This window comes from Ambystoma mexicanum, chromosome 14, assembly GCF_040938575.1.
Source record: "Ambystoma mexicanum isolate Mex_15411 chromosome 14, UKY_AmexF1_1, whole genome shotgun sequence".
Taxonomy (NCBI): domain Eukaryota; kingdom Metazoa; phylum Chordata; class Amphibia; order Caudata; family Ambystomatidae; genus Ambystoma; species Ambystoma mexicanum.
This window is the reverse complement of record NC_090940.1, coordinates 432,743,420-432,759,751: the sequence shown is the minus strand read 5'-3', so window position 1 is coordinate 432,759,751 and position 16,332 is coordinate 432,743,420. Positions and strand designations below refer to the sequence as shown.

The following is a 16,332-nucleotide window of genomic DNA, read 5'->3' as shown; positions in this document are numbered from 1 at the left end:
TGCACCGTTGAAGGTTAGAAAGGTTAGAGACACCCCTAACCATCACCGATGGTTTACTCCAGCATTGGCAGAACTGAAAACAGCTAAAAGACAGGCGGAACATACCTGGCAAAAAGATAATACACCAGAAAACTTAGAGATTGTAGGGGAGGAATGGCCACGAGGCCCTCCTCACCTACAGCTCCCTCCCCAGGTGAGGACCATGGCTCGGTGGGAGCACCCTCATGCCACCCGGGCCCAGGTGGAGGGGGGTTCACCCGCCGACGACATTGCCCACACGCACCCTGTCTTTGCATTTACCGAAACTTAAGTTAGGCCTAGACGCCATCGTGCACAGCAAACATGGTGTGAGTTCAGCACACTGTAACGAGGCCCCCACCTTTGGAGGGCCTTTCATGCATCTCTGCCGCCTCAGCAGCCCTGGCAGATCCGCTGCGAGCGCGTTCCCATGAGAAAGTCGGAGATGAGCTAAACCCGAGATGCCAACACGGCAACATTATATTAGTAACAATGTGATATTGCACCCCGTATGACCCGGACCGCAAGGCCGGGGCAACGGGGAAAAAAGCTGAAGCATCACTATCTGAAGAAGGTAGAAAATAGTTCAAGTATTGGTATTAATGAACTACCTCTGTTTAAAATGTGAACGAACCATAAAAATGTAACGTTATATGATATCCCTCCAGGTCTGGACTAATGCTGCTATAACCACGGAGAAAGATGTTGACCAAACGTGTAACCTCTATTTGTAAAAGTGTTTTTCAATAGTATGTAGAAACTTGAACTCATATATGTTTTGAATCACCCAAAGCGGCGAGCATCAATCTCTGTAGGCCATAACCTAGATATCCCTCGTATAACGTCTAATGTACATACAATACGCACACAATGTAGTGAACATAATGTTAGGTAATGAAAAGGTACTGGAACCGACTGTATTAAAGAAATGTGTAACGAAAATGAAATATATATATATATATATATGTGTGTCTGAATAACGTTAAAATAAGGCAGAACAGTATAAAACTTCTGCATTCACTGATCAGCAACGCACGAGGAAAATACCTTTGTGAGTATATGCAAGGTCATTCCCTCTCCCACCCCACCAAGCCTGCCAGATAAAAAAGCTAAGACTTGTGCTGCGCTCCCTCACCTCCCCCAACCAAGCTGGCGTTACTTCAGAGAGTCAGAGGCCCCGGCGCCGCAACCAAGGCCACAGCCCGCCACCTGTGTTATTTACAGCACGGTAATAAACCCACGGATGAACCCACTGATCTACCAGCACCCTCTCATAAATCCCCACGAACCCCCCCAAGAATCCTGACCCCGTGTAAGGACGACCCCCATCATTGGGACAAGACACAGAGACCCATCTATATAATAACTTCTAACGCAGCAGACAGACATGTATCACTCGGCCCAGGTCCCAGAGCCCCGTCCCGTGACCTAAAATACCGGTCAATAAGACACAGGTAAATCTCACCCCAACCAACAACCACCAGACCTCTCACGAGGTGCATTCCTCATGTGTTGTGTTTATTTTATAAGATAAGCTGGTGAAGCGATTTATTAATGAACGTAAATGTCATTTTCTGAATAACTGTAGTGTGCATGGCCTAGGGCAAATGAGACAGGAAAGGTATTCGTTATTGTCACAGGCTGCCCCAGCACATCAACACCGCATGGATGACCTCAAGCCGGCCTGCCAGGCCCAACCCAACCCACGAGGCTGACCAGTGACGTCGTCCCGCCAAGACCAACCCCGCGCCAGCAACACCTATAGTTAGTCGACACCACCCAATCCCAATTGACTTGTGCCCCCTATAGTGTTTAGGTGTTGATGACGTTTTTTGTATTAGAAATACGCCTGTCTTTGCTATTGTCAGGCAGAGCGCTCTCGTAGGTTGCAGAGTTCTTTGCATGCCTTATCCTTGGATAAACTCCCACTTACGCTCACCCGCACTCTGTCTTGGTCTTATTCCCACTACGGGAGAGTCCCTTATTGTCTCTCATTGCGGGGAGGATCGTGCTGAATTGGGGGCGCTTCCCTTCAGTGGTGACCCCGACGTGATATCTCCAAACTATTTTTCCTAACTCCTTCTTAAACGACCCCCTTGTGGCACGAGAATCTCCGGTCGAGAAGGGATACGCACGGTGAGCCGTCTCCGGGAGGCCGCCCGCCAACGGCGACCGGCACAATAAGAAGTGCGCACTCAATGAGAAAGGGTACGGGATCCCGATTGGAAAAAAATCCCCTTTGAGTGCCGCTCGCCGGAGCCAGGGGCTGACCGTTGAGTTACCGGTGACGCCGCCTGGACGGACCCAGTTTCGGAGAGTATCGGTTCAAGACGGGCACGTGAGTACCGAGTGCGAGTGATCGTCAAGGGGAAAAGAAAGGGAATTGGGAATAACAGAACGGGGACAGGTAGAGGAGAAGAATATCGGGGGTCTACTACAGACGGGTCTTGAAATTTTCTTTATTCTTTCTTTTGCATATGGCCATTAGGAGTAAGAAATAAGTGACGTGGTAGAAGTGACGGAAACCTAGCTCCGAGAGGGGGTGGAAGGCGGCGCCGCATAGTGCTATCTAGACTAGTACTGGGAATATATGAAGAAGTGAGAAATAAGTTATTGGTGTCTAGCAAAAGGAGACACCGGGAATATTTTTTAGTGATTGTGCTCTCTCTCTCTATTTCTTCTTTTTCCATTTCCACGGGGTAGGGGGCGAAAATGAGAAGGGTATAAAGAAGTTAGAACATCTTAAAAAGCGGGGACTCAGTAGTGGCACGTACAGACGTGAACACAGTAACCTTAGCAGGAAAACAGGGACAGCTGGTTAGGGAGGAAAGGGAGGAGAAAGACAAAGAGTGTGAGTGGAAAGCATTGTGAAGGGTGCGCGCACCGTACGAGTGTGAGAGACGAACGGGTGGCCGCGAGGTGGTGTCAGAGAGTGTGGCCATAACCAGTACTTGATCAATTACAAGTGAGATCACATAAGAGTGCCTGGGAATGGGAAGGAGATGAGATATGGTGAGTGAGAAGAGATTTGTGCAGTGAATAACGGTGGGTGATAATTTTAAGAGGTCCGCTCTTGTCTGTGCCATAAAGGAATACATACGCATATTTACAGCTAATAAAAGGTAACGAAAGCGAACGAGGTAGCGCTAGCGATTTAAAGGATGGGGGCTGAAACTCCCTTGTCACACATTTGCAAGAGCTTGCCGGGATATGCTGAACGCATAAATAAATATCATGATCAATGGTTAACAGAATTGAAAGGGGAGGGGTTGCCCCAGATTTGGCCAGAAGGAGGGTCTTTTGACAAAAGCGTTCTTGATATGGTATGTACATGTATTCGCCTTAAGTATAAGGGAAAAAAATGGCAGAACAGGAAGGAGATATTAGATCTTTGGAGATTGTTTGAGGAAGTACCCCCACCCAAAGCTCCAGCTCCAAATATTGATTTACCCTCCACCACAGACAATCCACTAATGATCCCGCGAGAGGAAAAGGAACAGTTAAGTACAGAACAGCCTGCGGAAGTGGTTATGTTGTACCCAATATTACCTAAACCAGCCCCTGCAGCAGGATATAGCGACCCGATTTATGTGCCTCCCCCTTCAACCAGCACGCCACAAAGACCAACTGCACCCCCACCATACGAAAACACCAGAGAGCGCACCCAGGGAGGCACACAGAGAGTGGACATAGAGAAGTTAACGAGTGACTTAGAGTCGAGGCTTACAGTGGCACGAGATGAGCTCTCAAGAATAAAAGACATATGTGAACGCACAGCGTGCGCCCCCACACAATCTGGACGCACGTCTAGAGCGTCGAGCGAAAGTAGACAAATTGAGGAAGGATGGAAAAAGGGGGAAATACTGTTCAGAATTGAGGAAGAACCGACCAGGATAATAGAAGTAGGGACAGCAGAAGGAAGCATTGGTGATGTCTCGCGAGAGAGAGGGATCAGAGAGGATTTGTTATGTGATGTCAGAGGAGGGGGGGATGAGAGTGATAGATTGAGCATGGCAGTAGGAGGAGAAGGCGAGGAGCTAGATGGGGCATGTTCACTGGGGACTATAGAGGATGAATGGATAGGACGACTAAGAAATAGGGTGGGGAAGATGGCGTCATTAGAGTCAGCAGTGACTAAGGAAAAGGAAGCTGCAACGGCAAAAGGGAAATTACAACTACCATTACTCCACAGGGGAGGTGGGAGGCCGAACTATATACCGTGGGCTCAGATGGACAAGGCTAACTTAATGAAATTACTACCACAGCTGTCAGGAGGGGCAAGCAAGTGGATATATGCATTTGAAAAACATACCGCGGGTATACCGCTGGCAGTAGGCGATGTGAAAAGCCTACTAGTGTCCGCAGTAGGGGATCAGGCAGACAGAGTGTGGGCTAAAGCGGGTTTTCCAGCTGTAACTTTGGAGTGTGATCGCCATGATGGGGCTTCTTTTAACACCGTGCGAGCAAGGGTGTGGGACGCACTGCGGGAAACCTTCCCAGATACCCCTGATCTGCAGTCAGTAATGCAATGTACCATGAATGATGGGGAGGACGCTATGGATTACATTCTCCGGGTGCAGGAGATGTGGAGAGCGGAAACGGGTACGCCCTGGCACCAATCCACGTCTCTATTTTACTTCATCATTAAAAGAGGGCTCCCAAAGGAAGTGCAAAAGGCACTAGATAAAATAGCAGGTGTTGAGGCAAAAGGCTGGCCGGAGATCCAAAGCATAATAGTACACCATTGTAAACGGATCAAAGAAAGAGAGAGGGAAGTAGCACAGAAAAGGTTGGCGGACGAGGCGAAGTTGGTGCAATCAAAATTGGTGAAGGTCGCAGCAGCGGTAGCGGGACTCCCACTCATACGGGAGGGAGAGGAAGGAGAGGAGGGGCAAATAGCAATACAAGGAAGAATAGCAGCGAATTGGGCAGGACAAGGGCAACGACAGTGGACAGAGCAGGAGCAGAACGGAGGTCCAACGTGGCAAGAGTGGGCCCCAAGAGGAGGAAGAGGTGGGTACAGGGGGCGAAGAGGAGGACAAGGGTATGGAGGAATGGGAGGAAATGGGTGGCAGGGTCCCAGAGGTCCACAGGGGAGCTGTTGGAATTGTGGGAGATGGGGGCATTACTCAAGGGAATGTAGGAGCAGACAAAACAACGGTTTCCAAGAGATAGAACAGTACGGACACCCCCATCCAGGAAGCCCCTACGGCCTCCCCATGGGACAATACCAGCAACCAGACAATGTAGTACAAAGGAGTAACGCACAACTACACGGACATCAATACCGAACACAAACCAGCCCACAGAATAATGACAATGTGCACTACACGCCTGGTAATACTTTCGCCACAGGAGCTAATGGGGCACCAGCCCCCGCACCTTACAGTGGAGTGTCAGTAGTTTCGGGGAATATTTTCGATCAAGGGGGGGCAATGAGACACCCCGCATAGGACAGCCCACAGAGAGCACTTGCGTGTCCAGTACTGTCTACGACCCACAATGCATCAGAGGAACCATTGATAGGAGCGCAGATAGGAGACAAGCAATTCATATTCATGGTGGATTCGGGAGCGGAGAAATCATGCATTAGAGAGGGCCGGTTCCCGTTATCTAATAGAACGTTAGAGACGCAGGGGTTCTCTGGGGCTGTAATTGAAGTTCCTTACACAGAGGTATTGGATGTGACAGTGGGGGGTAAAACAGTGAAAGCACCCTTACTGTACTATGAAAACTCTCCCATCAACTTACTGGGGAGAGATCTCTTGAGCAAACTAAACATGACCATATCATTCACAGGGAGCGGCATCGTATGTTCAACGCCAGGCATATGCCCCCTCCGTATATTAGCAGTAATACACGGCCACACAATAATAAAAGAGATCAGAGGGGTACCAAGAAATGAGGAGATGTTTGTTGAAGGCATGAGAACATTGGCTCTCATAGTACCAGAACTAAAAAGGGTGGAGTGGAGAATACCAGCAGAATTCCTTTTTCGTCCCATAGCAAGCCCTGACACTGCTCTTGGGGAAGTACTATCATTGGATTTGCATGCAATACATGTATCAGCAAACAGAATATGCGTGATTGGTATTGACATGGAAGGGTGTGAGTGGCGGACAGTATTGTGTACAAATGCAAATATCCCCCTGAGAGAGCTCTCGGACGAGGAGCTATTTTCTGACACTGAGGGAGATGGTGAAGTAGTGATGGAACTGGCAATGCCCTGCGACATCGTAGTTACAGCCAGACAAACTAAAGTTGAACTAATGGCGGTAGTAGGAGCACCGCATACATTTTTTGATGAAGACATGAGTTCAGTACCCGCTAACTTATGGACTAATGGCCCCCACGATGTAGGGTTGCTACATGAAGTTCAGCCTGTGGTGATAAAAGTAAAACAAGGAGCAATACTACCCCGGGTGAAACAATATCCACTGTCGCGAGAAGCAGAAGAAGGGATCAGAGAGACAATAGAAGCACTGCTAGCACAGGGTATAATAGTGCCCTCAAACTCCCCATGCAACACATGCATTTACCCAATCAAAAAAGCGAAGGGGGGTTCATGGAGGATGATACAAGATTTACGCCCATTGAACGATGTGGTAATGAAGGAGTTCCCTTTAGTCCCGAACCCGGCGACAATACTGTGCAACATTCCAAAAATAGCATCACACTTCACAGTAATTGACTTAAAAAATGCATTCTTTTCGATTCCCTTGGCAGAAGAGAGCAGGTACTTGACAGCATTTACATTGGGAGGAAGGAGGTTCGAACACTGCAGACTACCACAAGGATATTGCGAGAGCCCAAGCATATTTAACAGGGTACTACATGAAGATCTGGGGAATTTGTCTGTAGAAAGCACAGTGATTCAGTACGTTGATGATTTATTGGTTTGTGCACAGGCTGAGGAAGAATGCAGACAGGACTCGATAACACTCTTGACATTATTGGCAAATAAGGGGTACAAGGTGGACAAGGGGAAGTTACAATACTGTCTGACGGAGGTCCTATACTTGGGTCAGTTGATATCAAAGGATGGCAAGCGAATTATACCAGACAGGGCACAGGCGATTAGAACAATTGGGGAGCCCAAAACAGTAAAAGAGATGCAGAAATTTCTGGGTATGTGTAACTATTGCCGAGCATGGATATTGGACTATGCGGCGTACACAAGGCCCCTGCTACAGGCACTGAAAGAAGCACAACAAGAACACAAACACATAGAATGGACAGAGGTGATGAACACAGCATTTAACTCACTAAAAGAGCTGATATCAAGCGCTCCAGTACTAGCAAACCCAGATTATGGGCGCGAATTCTTCTTATTTTCACACTGCAAAGGAACATTGATGACAGCAGTACTGACACAGAAAACATCCTTAGGGCACAAACCACTAGCTTACTACAGCGGCACCCTAGACGCAGTAATGCAAGGTCATTTCGCCTGCGAGCAATCCCTAGCTGCAGCCGCGTTCGCAATTGAAAAAAGTGCCACGATAGTAATGGGCTGCCCGGTGACACTGTTTGTGGAACACTCACTTTTTGCAATATTAGAGCGAACAAAGAGCACATTGACAACACAACGCGCCACAGCATATGAGATAATACTGTCCAGCGCTAACATCCATATAGTAAGATGTAAAACAGTGAACCCAGCCACATTCATCACAGAGGCATGCACCATAGAGGACATGCAAAACCACAACTGCGCCACGTACACAGGTGACGAAAGTAAGGATACAGTGATTTTTGAAAATGCCCTGACCGAGGGTGAGGTGTATTTTGTGGACGGGTCAGCATCAATCGACATGGAGACAGGAGAAAAGCATGTGGGTATGGCAGTGGTACGATTAGAGGAAGATGAATATGAGATACTAGTACAACACCGCCTCCCATCGCACTATTCAGCGCAAGCAGCAGAACTAATAGCGCTAATAGAAGCATTGCATGCCGCCAAGGGGTGCGCAGTGACCATATATACAGACTCAGCATACATGACAACAACAGTTCACGGCGGGTTGGCCCGGTGGGGGCGGAGAGGGTTTCGGCGAGCAGACGGAACGCCAGTCCAGCATGCAGAATTATTGAAAGAACTGATTGAGGCCCTGCAAGACCCCACGGCAGTGGCCATCGTAAAATGTCAAGCTCATACCGCAAATACAGATTTTATATCTTTGGGGAACGCGGCAGCAGACGCCGCTGCCAAAGCAGCTTCATATCTACAAAAAGGTGAAATAGGAGAGTACATGTTGCACCACACAGCAAGCCAAGAAGTCCCCACAGGATACAACATGATGTCCACACAGGAGATAATAGAGCTGCAAGAGGGAGCTAGTGCAGAGGAAAAATTGCTGTGGACTAAGAGAGGATGCAGCAAATCACCGACTGATTTATTGTGGCGACAAGAGAGTTCAGGAAAAGTGGTAATGCCAATCACGCTGTTAGAAATAGCATTTCAACAACTACACTTTCCTGCACACAACACAAAGAAACACATAATGGCAGAGATACAAGAAGATTGGTTTACACCTTGCCTCCAGGAACACGTCACAAGGTTAGCTCTAGAATGCACGACATGTCAAATTTACAACTCAGGTATGACATTGCGTACACTAAGGGGTACGATACCAAAACCAAGTGGCCCATTCAGAGAGCTCCACATTGATTATGTAGACATGGGAGAAAGGTGTAACGGGGCTCGATACATGATTGTGGTTGTATGTCCATTTTCGAGGTGGGTGGAGGCAGGCCCTTGTGCCCGCCCTGACGCGAAGGGCGCCGCGAAGTTCCTAGTGCGGGAAGTGTTTCCGCGCTGGGGAATTTGCGACGTTATTCGCTCAGATAACGGGACGCATTTTGTTAATGAACTCTTTAAAGAAGTGACTACATTATTGGGAATAAAGCACAAATTATGTTCGATTTATCATCCTCAAAGTAATGGCGTCGTAGAAAAGATAAACGGCCTGTTAAAAAGCAGATTATCAAAACTTTGTTTTTCCCTTAAAAAGACTTGGATGTACTGCCTGCCTTTGGCCTTGTTTGAGCTACGAAACCAGCCAAGTAAGGATCACCATTTGTCCCCGCACGAGATCGTCACGGGAAGAAGAATGCACACAGCGCATTCGCCTCTCCGTGAGCGTTCTGATGCACACAGAAGCGCAGCTATATTGGGGGAGGAGTTCACAGAATACCTGCGAAAATTGACACGGGCAGCGCGCGTAATTTCAAAGCAACTAGCCCCCCCCTCGACAAGAGAGGAGGGGAACGCGACTGAACCAAACGGTTTGCCTGAAAAACCACTACAGCTAATGCCTGGTGACCTTATATATGTTAGAAGTTTTGTGCGGAGGTGGAACGCACCACGCTTCCATGGCCCCTATGAGGTAGTGTTTTGCACGCCTACAGCAGTAAAGGTTAAGGGCCTGCGATATTGGGTGCATTTGACAGATGTACGTAAAGCTTACAGCGCTGCGGAGAGTGAGGTGCAGGATGAGGCACAGGCAACAGCGGACGATGAAGTTGTGCGGAATGAATGATTGGAATTTTGTGTGCTTCATGAGATGAACAGTGAACACAATTAGCGCGCAACAAATGTCCTGGACTAAAACATGTACACATGTATATGTAAATTTTCTTTTTACAATTTTTGAAAGTTTTGCGTGGGGTTCTTTTTTCCCTTCCTGTACTCTTTAAGATGTTTTTTATTATTGTTGTTTTTAAAAATGTCATGTTTTTTATTATTTATATATATATATAGTAAGGTACGAATAATATTGACTGAAAGCTACCTTGTCTGTCAACAAACCCCCTTCCTCACCCAACCCTATATTTTATCACCGAAACGTTACAATGTGGAAATGCTTACATGTTTGTATTTAATGAACTTTTGTGTCTCAAACAGGATTTATCATGGCATCGAATGGGCAGCCTGCAACTAATAGATATGTTAGATTTAGAGAAATGTTAGTGGCTAGATTAACATATTCATTTGAATGTGGTTTATCAATGTGTGCTATCGTGTTCTTCATCTCAATGTTTTGTCTGGTGTTACACTGGATTATAGCGTTCATCTCTACCGAGATGAACGAGGGGGGAGGGGGGAACAACACCACCCTTGCTCCTGGAACGAAAACAATTCCGACTGTAGGTATCAAAGAAGGTGATTTCTTGATCTGGGATGGATCACACTTTGTGTGGGGATACTATACTACACCACCCACTGCTGTCCTCTCACAATGGAGAACCAAAAATGTAGATAATGACACAATGTCCCAACCTGGAACATACAACAACCACACGATCCCTCCCGCCCCAATTTCAAACAACGATCTCTTGTTTATTAATGAGGATGGAAAAGTGATTATGATGACAGAACACAAGTCCCTATATGAAGAATTAGAAAAGGGGGGTGGGAGGGAGGAAGGGGGGCCTGGTTCTTCACCTCCTATAACGAGAAGGTACAGAAGAAGGGAGAAAAGTAGGCGGAGAAGAGAGACTGGTGGAAAAGGGTATGATGAGTATTATGGGCTAGGGTTAGACAAAATGGAAGACCCACGACACCCTCACCAAGCAAATAAATGGTATGCAGATATGAGCACAACAGCTAAACAAACAACCAATGAGAGCTGTTATGTCTGCTCACTTATCCCCCATGCATCAGGCACACCTAAAGTATTGTTGCCACGAGAATTGCCCATTGTGGATGCCCAATGTCTCCTTCATCTCACGCTGTGTAGAATAAAGAACACTTTCCAAGCACACGATGTCTCTTTCAGAATGGTACAGAACAACAAAACGTGCTATTCGCAAGCGTCTGGAGTGATCTGCCTTAAAGAACCTTTCTTTGCAATACAAGGGACACTGTTTTCCGAAAGCAAATGGAAAGACGAAGAAGTGCTGTGCAAGGCAGAAGCACTGAAGGGTGTTCAACCGGAAAAGTTGCGGTGGATGGAAAGAACGTGCTTGCCAATATGGAAAGAACACATCCCTAAATTAACATGGGTAACAGCGATGGAAAAACCCTTTAAGCTACAAAGTGAAATACAAAACAAACTATGTTTCAAGGGAGAAGGAAAAATGGCAATAGGAACGAACAAGAACTGTAACAAAACTCTCACCATCCCAGATATGAAAAAAGGAACAGCAGCACTAATGGACACCTACTGGGTATGCGGGAACAAGGCGTACCTGCACCTTCCCCAATCATGGAGTGGTAGCTGCTCAATGGCCACTTTGCATTCAACACTAATGGTGATTCCCGAAAGCCATATTGACAGAAGTAACACGATGAACGAAGGCTTGAACCAGAATGCAGCGTCTCCAACTACACAAGCGCACCTTTATGTCCTGTCCTCCGGAGGGAAAGGAGAAGAGCTCTCAAGGAACAAGCGAGCCTCGAACTACATATCACAAGCATCATCTGATTTATTGGCACAGATCCCAGACAAGTATCGCCTGTTCAGCTCCGTGGAAACATTCTTTGCTTCACTAGTATCAAGTGTCCAAGCAAGAGCAAATGCAAAATGGCTCCAGATCACACGGTGGGAACTGATCCAGTTGGCCAATGACACTGAAGAAGGGTTTAACATAATAAAGGTGGAACTACGAGCTCTGCGATTAATGACCATGCAAAACAGGTATGTCCTAGACCTGTTAACAGCAATCGATGGAGGTGTTTGCCGAAAAATAGGAAGTGCATGCTGCACGTTCGTACCTTCCGAAGACGCAGAAAATGGGTCCCTGTCCCACGTTATTGAAGCAGTACATAACCTGGGCGAGAAGATGAAAATGGAAGGTGGAGCTGAGGATAGCTCGTGGTTCGACAATATCTTCTCTTGGGTTCCCTCATGGCTTGGAGTGACAATGAAGTTCCTGATACCAATAGTGGTGATCATCCTTGTGATGTTCTGCCTGTGCCAGGTGGGCCTCCGATGTTGTGCTAATGCAGTCCCTAACGGTGCAATGATGATGGTGACAATGGGCAACTCCGGTGGTACAATTAAAGCAACACAAGAAGTACATGTGCAGACAGGAACAGACAACACCCCCAGGTACCAGTTAGTGCCTATGTGCCGTGACAAGTACATAGTAGATAAGCTATGGCACACCACGATTAAAGAACCACGAGACGTAGAACTGGAATGGTATGAGGAGGTCTGGGTAGATCTGGAAGAGACCGGCGACTGTATATATTTGACATGTACACCAGACGAGTATGCTAGGAGAGGTGAGAGCTTAAGGGGGGTGTGCAGAGCATGGATGCCTATAAAAGGAACCCCTGCATGGGATGGTGCAGTGTTAGAAGAACAAGAATGTAGAAGATTAGAAGAGCTAAAGAAATTCGTTACTTTAAGTAACGAAAGGGGGGAAATGTAGGGGAGGAATGGCCACGAGGCCCTCCTCACCTACAGCTCCCTCCCCAGGTGAGGACCATGGCTCGGTGGGAGCACCCTCATGCCACCCGGGCCCAGGTGGAGGGGGGTTCACCCGCCGACGACATTGCCCACACGCACCCTGTCTTTGCATTTACCGAAACTTAAGTTAGGCCTAGACGCCATCGTGCACAGCAAACATGGTGTGAGTTCAGCACACTGTAACGAGGCCCCCACCTTTGGAGGGCCTTTCATGCATCTCTGCCGCCTCAGCAGCCCTGGCAGATCCGCTGCGAGCGCGTTCCCATGAGAAAGTCGGAGATGAGCTAAACCCGAGATGCCAACACGGCAACATTATATTAGTAACAATGTGATATTGCACCCCGTATGACCCGGACCGCAAGGCCGGGGCAACGGGGAAAAAAGCTGAAGCATCACTATCTGAAGAAGGTAGAAAATAGTTCAAGTATTGGTATTAATGAACTACCTCTGTTTAAAATGTGAACGAACCATAAAAATGTAACGTTATATGATATCCCTCCAGGTCTGGACTAATGCTGCTATAACCACGGAGAAAGATGTTGACCAAACGTGTAACCTCTATTTGTAAAAGTGTTTTTCAATAGTATGTAGAAACTTGAACTCATATATGTTTTGAATCACCCAAAGCGGCGAGCATCAATCTCTGTAGGCCATAACCTAGATATCCCTCGTATAACGTCTAATGTACATACAATACGCACACAATGTAGTGAACATAATGTTAGGTAATGAAAAGGTACTGGAACCGACTGTATTAAAGAAATGTGTAACGAAAATGAAATATATATATATATATATGTGTGTCTGAATAACGTTAAAATAAGGCAGAACAGTATAAAACTTCTGCATTCACTGATCAGCAACGCACGAGGAAAATACCTTTGTGAGTATATGCAAGGTCATTCCCTCTCCCACCCCACCAAGCCTGCCAGATAAAAAAGCTAAGACTTGTGCTGCGCTCCCTCACCTCCCCCAACCAAGCTGGCGTTACTTCAGAGAGTCAGAGGCCCCGGCGCCGCAACCAAGGCCACAGCCCGCCACCTGTGTTATTTACAGCACGGTAATAAACCCACGGATGAACCCACTGATCTACCAGCACCCTCTCATAAATCCCCACGAACCCCCCCAAGAATCCTGACCCCGTGTAAGGACGACCCCCATCATTGGGACAAGACACAGAGACCCATCTATATAATAACTTCTAACGCAGCAGACAGACATGTATCACTCGGCCCAGGTCCCAGAGCCCCGTCCCGTGACCTAAAATACCGGTCAATAAGACACAGGTAAATCTCACCCCAACCAACAACCACCAGACCTCTCACGAGGTGCATTCCTCATGTGTTGTGTTTATTTTATAAGATAAGCTGGTGAAGCGATTTATTAATGAACGTAAATGTCATTTTCTGAATAACTGTAGTGTGCATGGCCTAGGGCAAATGAGACAGGAAAGGTATTCGTTATTGTCACAGGCTGCCCCAGCACATCAACACCGCATGGATGACCTCAAGCCGGCCTGCCAGGCCCAACCCAACCCACGAGGCTGACCAGTGACGTCGTCCCGCCAAGACCAACCCCGCGCCAGCAACACCTATAGTTAGTCGACACCACCCAATCCCAATTGACTTGTGCCCCCTATAGTGTTTAGGTGTTGATGACGTTTTTTGTATTAGAAATACGCCTGTCTTTGCTATTGTCAGGCAGAGCGCTCTCGTAGGTTGCAGAGTTCTTTGCATGCCTTATCCTTGGATAAACTCCCACTTACGCTCACCCGCACTCTGTCTTGGTCTTATTCCCACTACGGGAGAGTCCCTTATTGTCTCTCATTGCGGGGAGGATCGTGCTGAATTGGGGGCGCTTCCCTTCAAGATCTGGAAAACTAAGGCTAAGGAATATGAGTTGAAAATTGTACAAGCTAAGCATAACTTCTACAATAATCAAATTACTAATGCTGGAAATCAAACCAAAGAGCTTTTTTCTCTTCTAAGATCTTGGGAAAAACCTGCAAGTATAAACCCAGTCATTAAACCCACTAGGGATGATTGTACAAAGGTACAAAAGGCTTTTTCCGATAAGTTGAAAACGGCCCAAAGCAAAATTCTCCAAGAACTAGCCAAAATAACTCTCAGTACTACCCTCAGCGAACCTAATCATGACAGTGATCAAGAGACACAGTCTAAACCCAAAGTTACATCTAAATCCTTTTCCAAAGGAGAACAATCTCCGCAACAACCCCAAGCTAAGTTTAATTTCAAAGAACACACTATAACAGACATCTGTAACATTATGCGCGCCATGCACCCGACTAGTTGTCCTGGTGAACTTCTACCATCGAAAATCATATTAGAACACAAGGACATATTTGCCCCTTTTCTTTGTCGTTTTGTAAACTCCTCCTTTCGTACTAATCACATTCCCTCATCTATAAAGCATGTAGTAGTTACTCCTCTGTTGAAAAAGGTTGGCTTAGACCCTAATGATGCCGCAAACCTCAGACCAATCACTAACACCCTTTTCTTCCTAAAACTTGTGGATAAAGTGGCCACGTTACAACTGCAGGCACATGTGGCAGAAAGAAATATCTTTCATACCAAACAGTCAGGGTTCCGTAGTTTCCATGGCACTGAGAGTGCCTTGTTAGATCTGCAGACACACATGCTATCTGGACTGGAATCGGCAGCCTTTGACTTGCTTGATCATAAGATTCTGTTAGACCGCATGTCTACGGTTGGAGGCCTCTCAGTGGAGGCAATAACCTGGCTCAAGTCATTCCTTGAGGGACGTAGTTCTCGAGTGCATTGGGGTGAGAGTGATTCCGATGCTGAGATCACCATCTGTGGAGTCCCTCACGGGGCCTGCCTCTCCCCCTTGCTCTTTAACATTTATATCATTCCTTTATGTAGGGATCTTGAGAATTCAGACCTCTTTTTCTGCAATTATGCAGACGACTTCCAGTTGGCACTGGAGGTCAATGGAGACCATAGTAAGGACCAACAAAACTTAAATTGGCTCTGCCTTAACGCCACCAAGACAGAGCTAATGCTATATGGTCCCAGACAAGCCAGAGAGAAGTTGGGATCTCAGTATAACAGCTTTTTGGTCGATGGCTGTCAGATACCAGTGGTATCCAAGGTTAAGACTTTGGGCACCTATTTGGAGGCCAGTTTAGACAACAAGGCCCACGTTGACGCCATTGTGAAAAGCACTAACTATCATCTGAAAGTGCTTCGTCAAGTGGCCCCGCTGGTCTCAGAGGAAAACCGAAAAAAATTAGTCCGCGCCGTAATACTGCCTAGAGTGGACTATTGTAATGCTCTTTTGGGAGGGGCGAAGAAAGCTGACTTACAAAGACTCCAAAAGATTCAAAACTCTGGAGTACGCATTGTCTTTCTGATGAAGCGCTTAGAGCCCACATCCGCAGCTAGGAGGAGTCTCCATGGCTGCCAATTTCAGCTAGAATACAATTCAAGCTCTTGACAACCTGCCATAAATGTATTTATGGTGATGCGCCCATATATCTCAAGAATAGGTTGAAGATATACGTACCTAGCAGATCTCTTCGCTCAGCTAAAACCTGCTCTCTATACGTAGATTGAGTGAAAAGAGCTTGTGGCAATGGCCGTGCCTTTCATGTACAGGCCGCACAGGCCTGGAATGCCCTTCCGGTGTCTCTGCGTAATACAAACAATCTTATGATGTTTCGGAAACAGTTAAAGACTTTCCTCTTCTCATAATATTCTGATCCAGCTACCTATGTGTATTAGATAGGGCCTACTTTCTTTCTTCCGGCGCCTGGATGCCTTCGGGCTTTGGCGCCTTACAAATGAAATAACATAACATAACAAGGTACCTTTTTCTTTTGGTATTGATTCTACGGATTTAATCTTGTTGAGAT

At 46.9% G+C, this 16,332-nt stretch overlaps 1 protein-coding gene across 9 annotated transcripts in view; it reads left to right on the top strand.

Moving 5' to 3' along the window:
- ABCD4 (ATP binding cassette subfamily D member 4) overlaps positions 1 to 16,332 on the top strand; it is a 683,911-nt gene that overhangs the window by 282,826 nt on the left and 384,753 nt on the right. Inside the window, exon 5 of one of the 9 annotated variants that reach the window (XM_069637617.1) lies at positions 9,926 to 14,026. The exons of the other annotated variants lie outside the window; for them this stretch is intronic. Coding sequence (XP_069493718.1) covers positions 9,926 to 12,399 — 2,474 coding nt within the window. The 3' untranslated portion in view covers positions 12,400 to 14,026. Of the gene's footprint in view, positions 1 to 9,925; positions 14,027 to 16,332 lie in introns of those variants that run through there. 9 annotated transcript variants of the gene reach the window in all.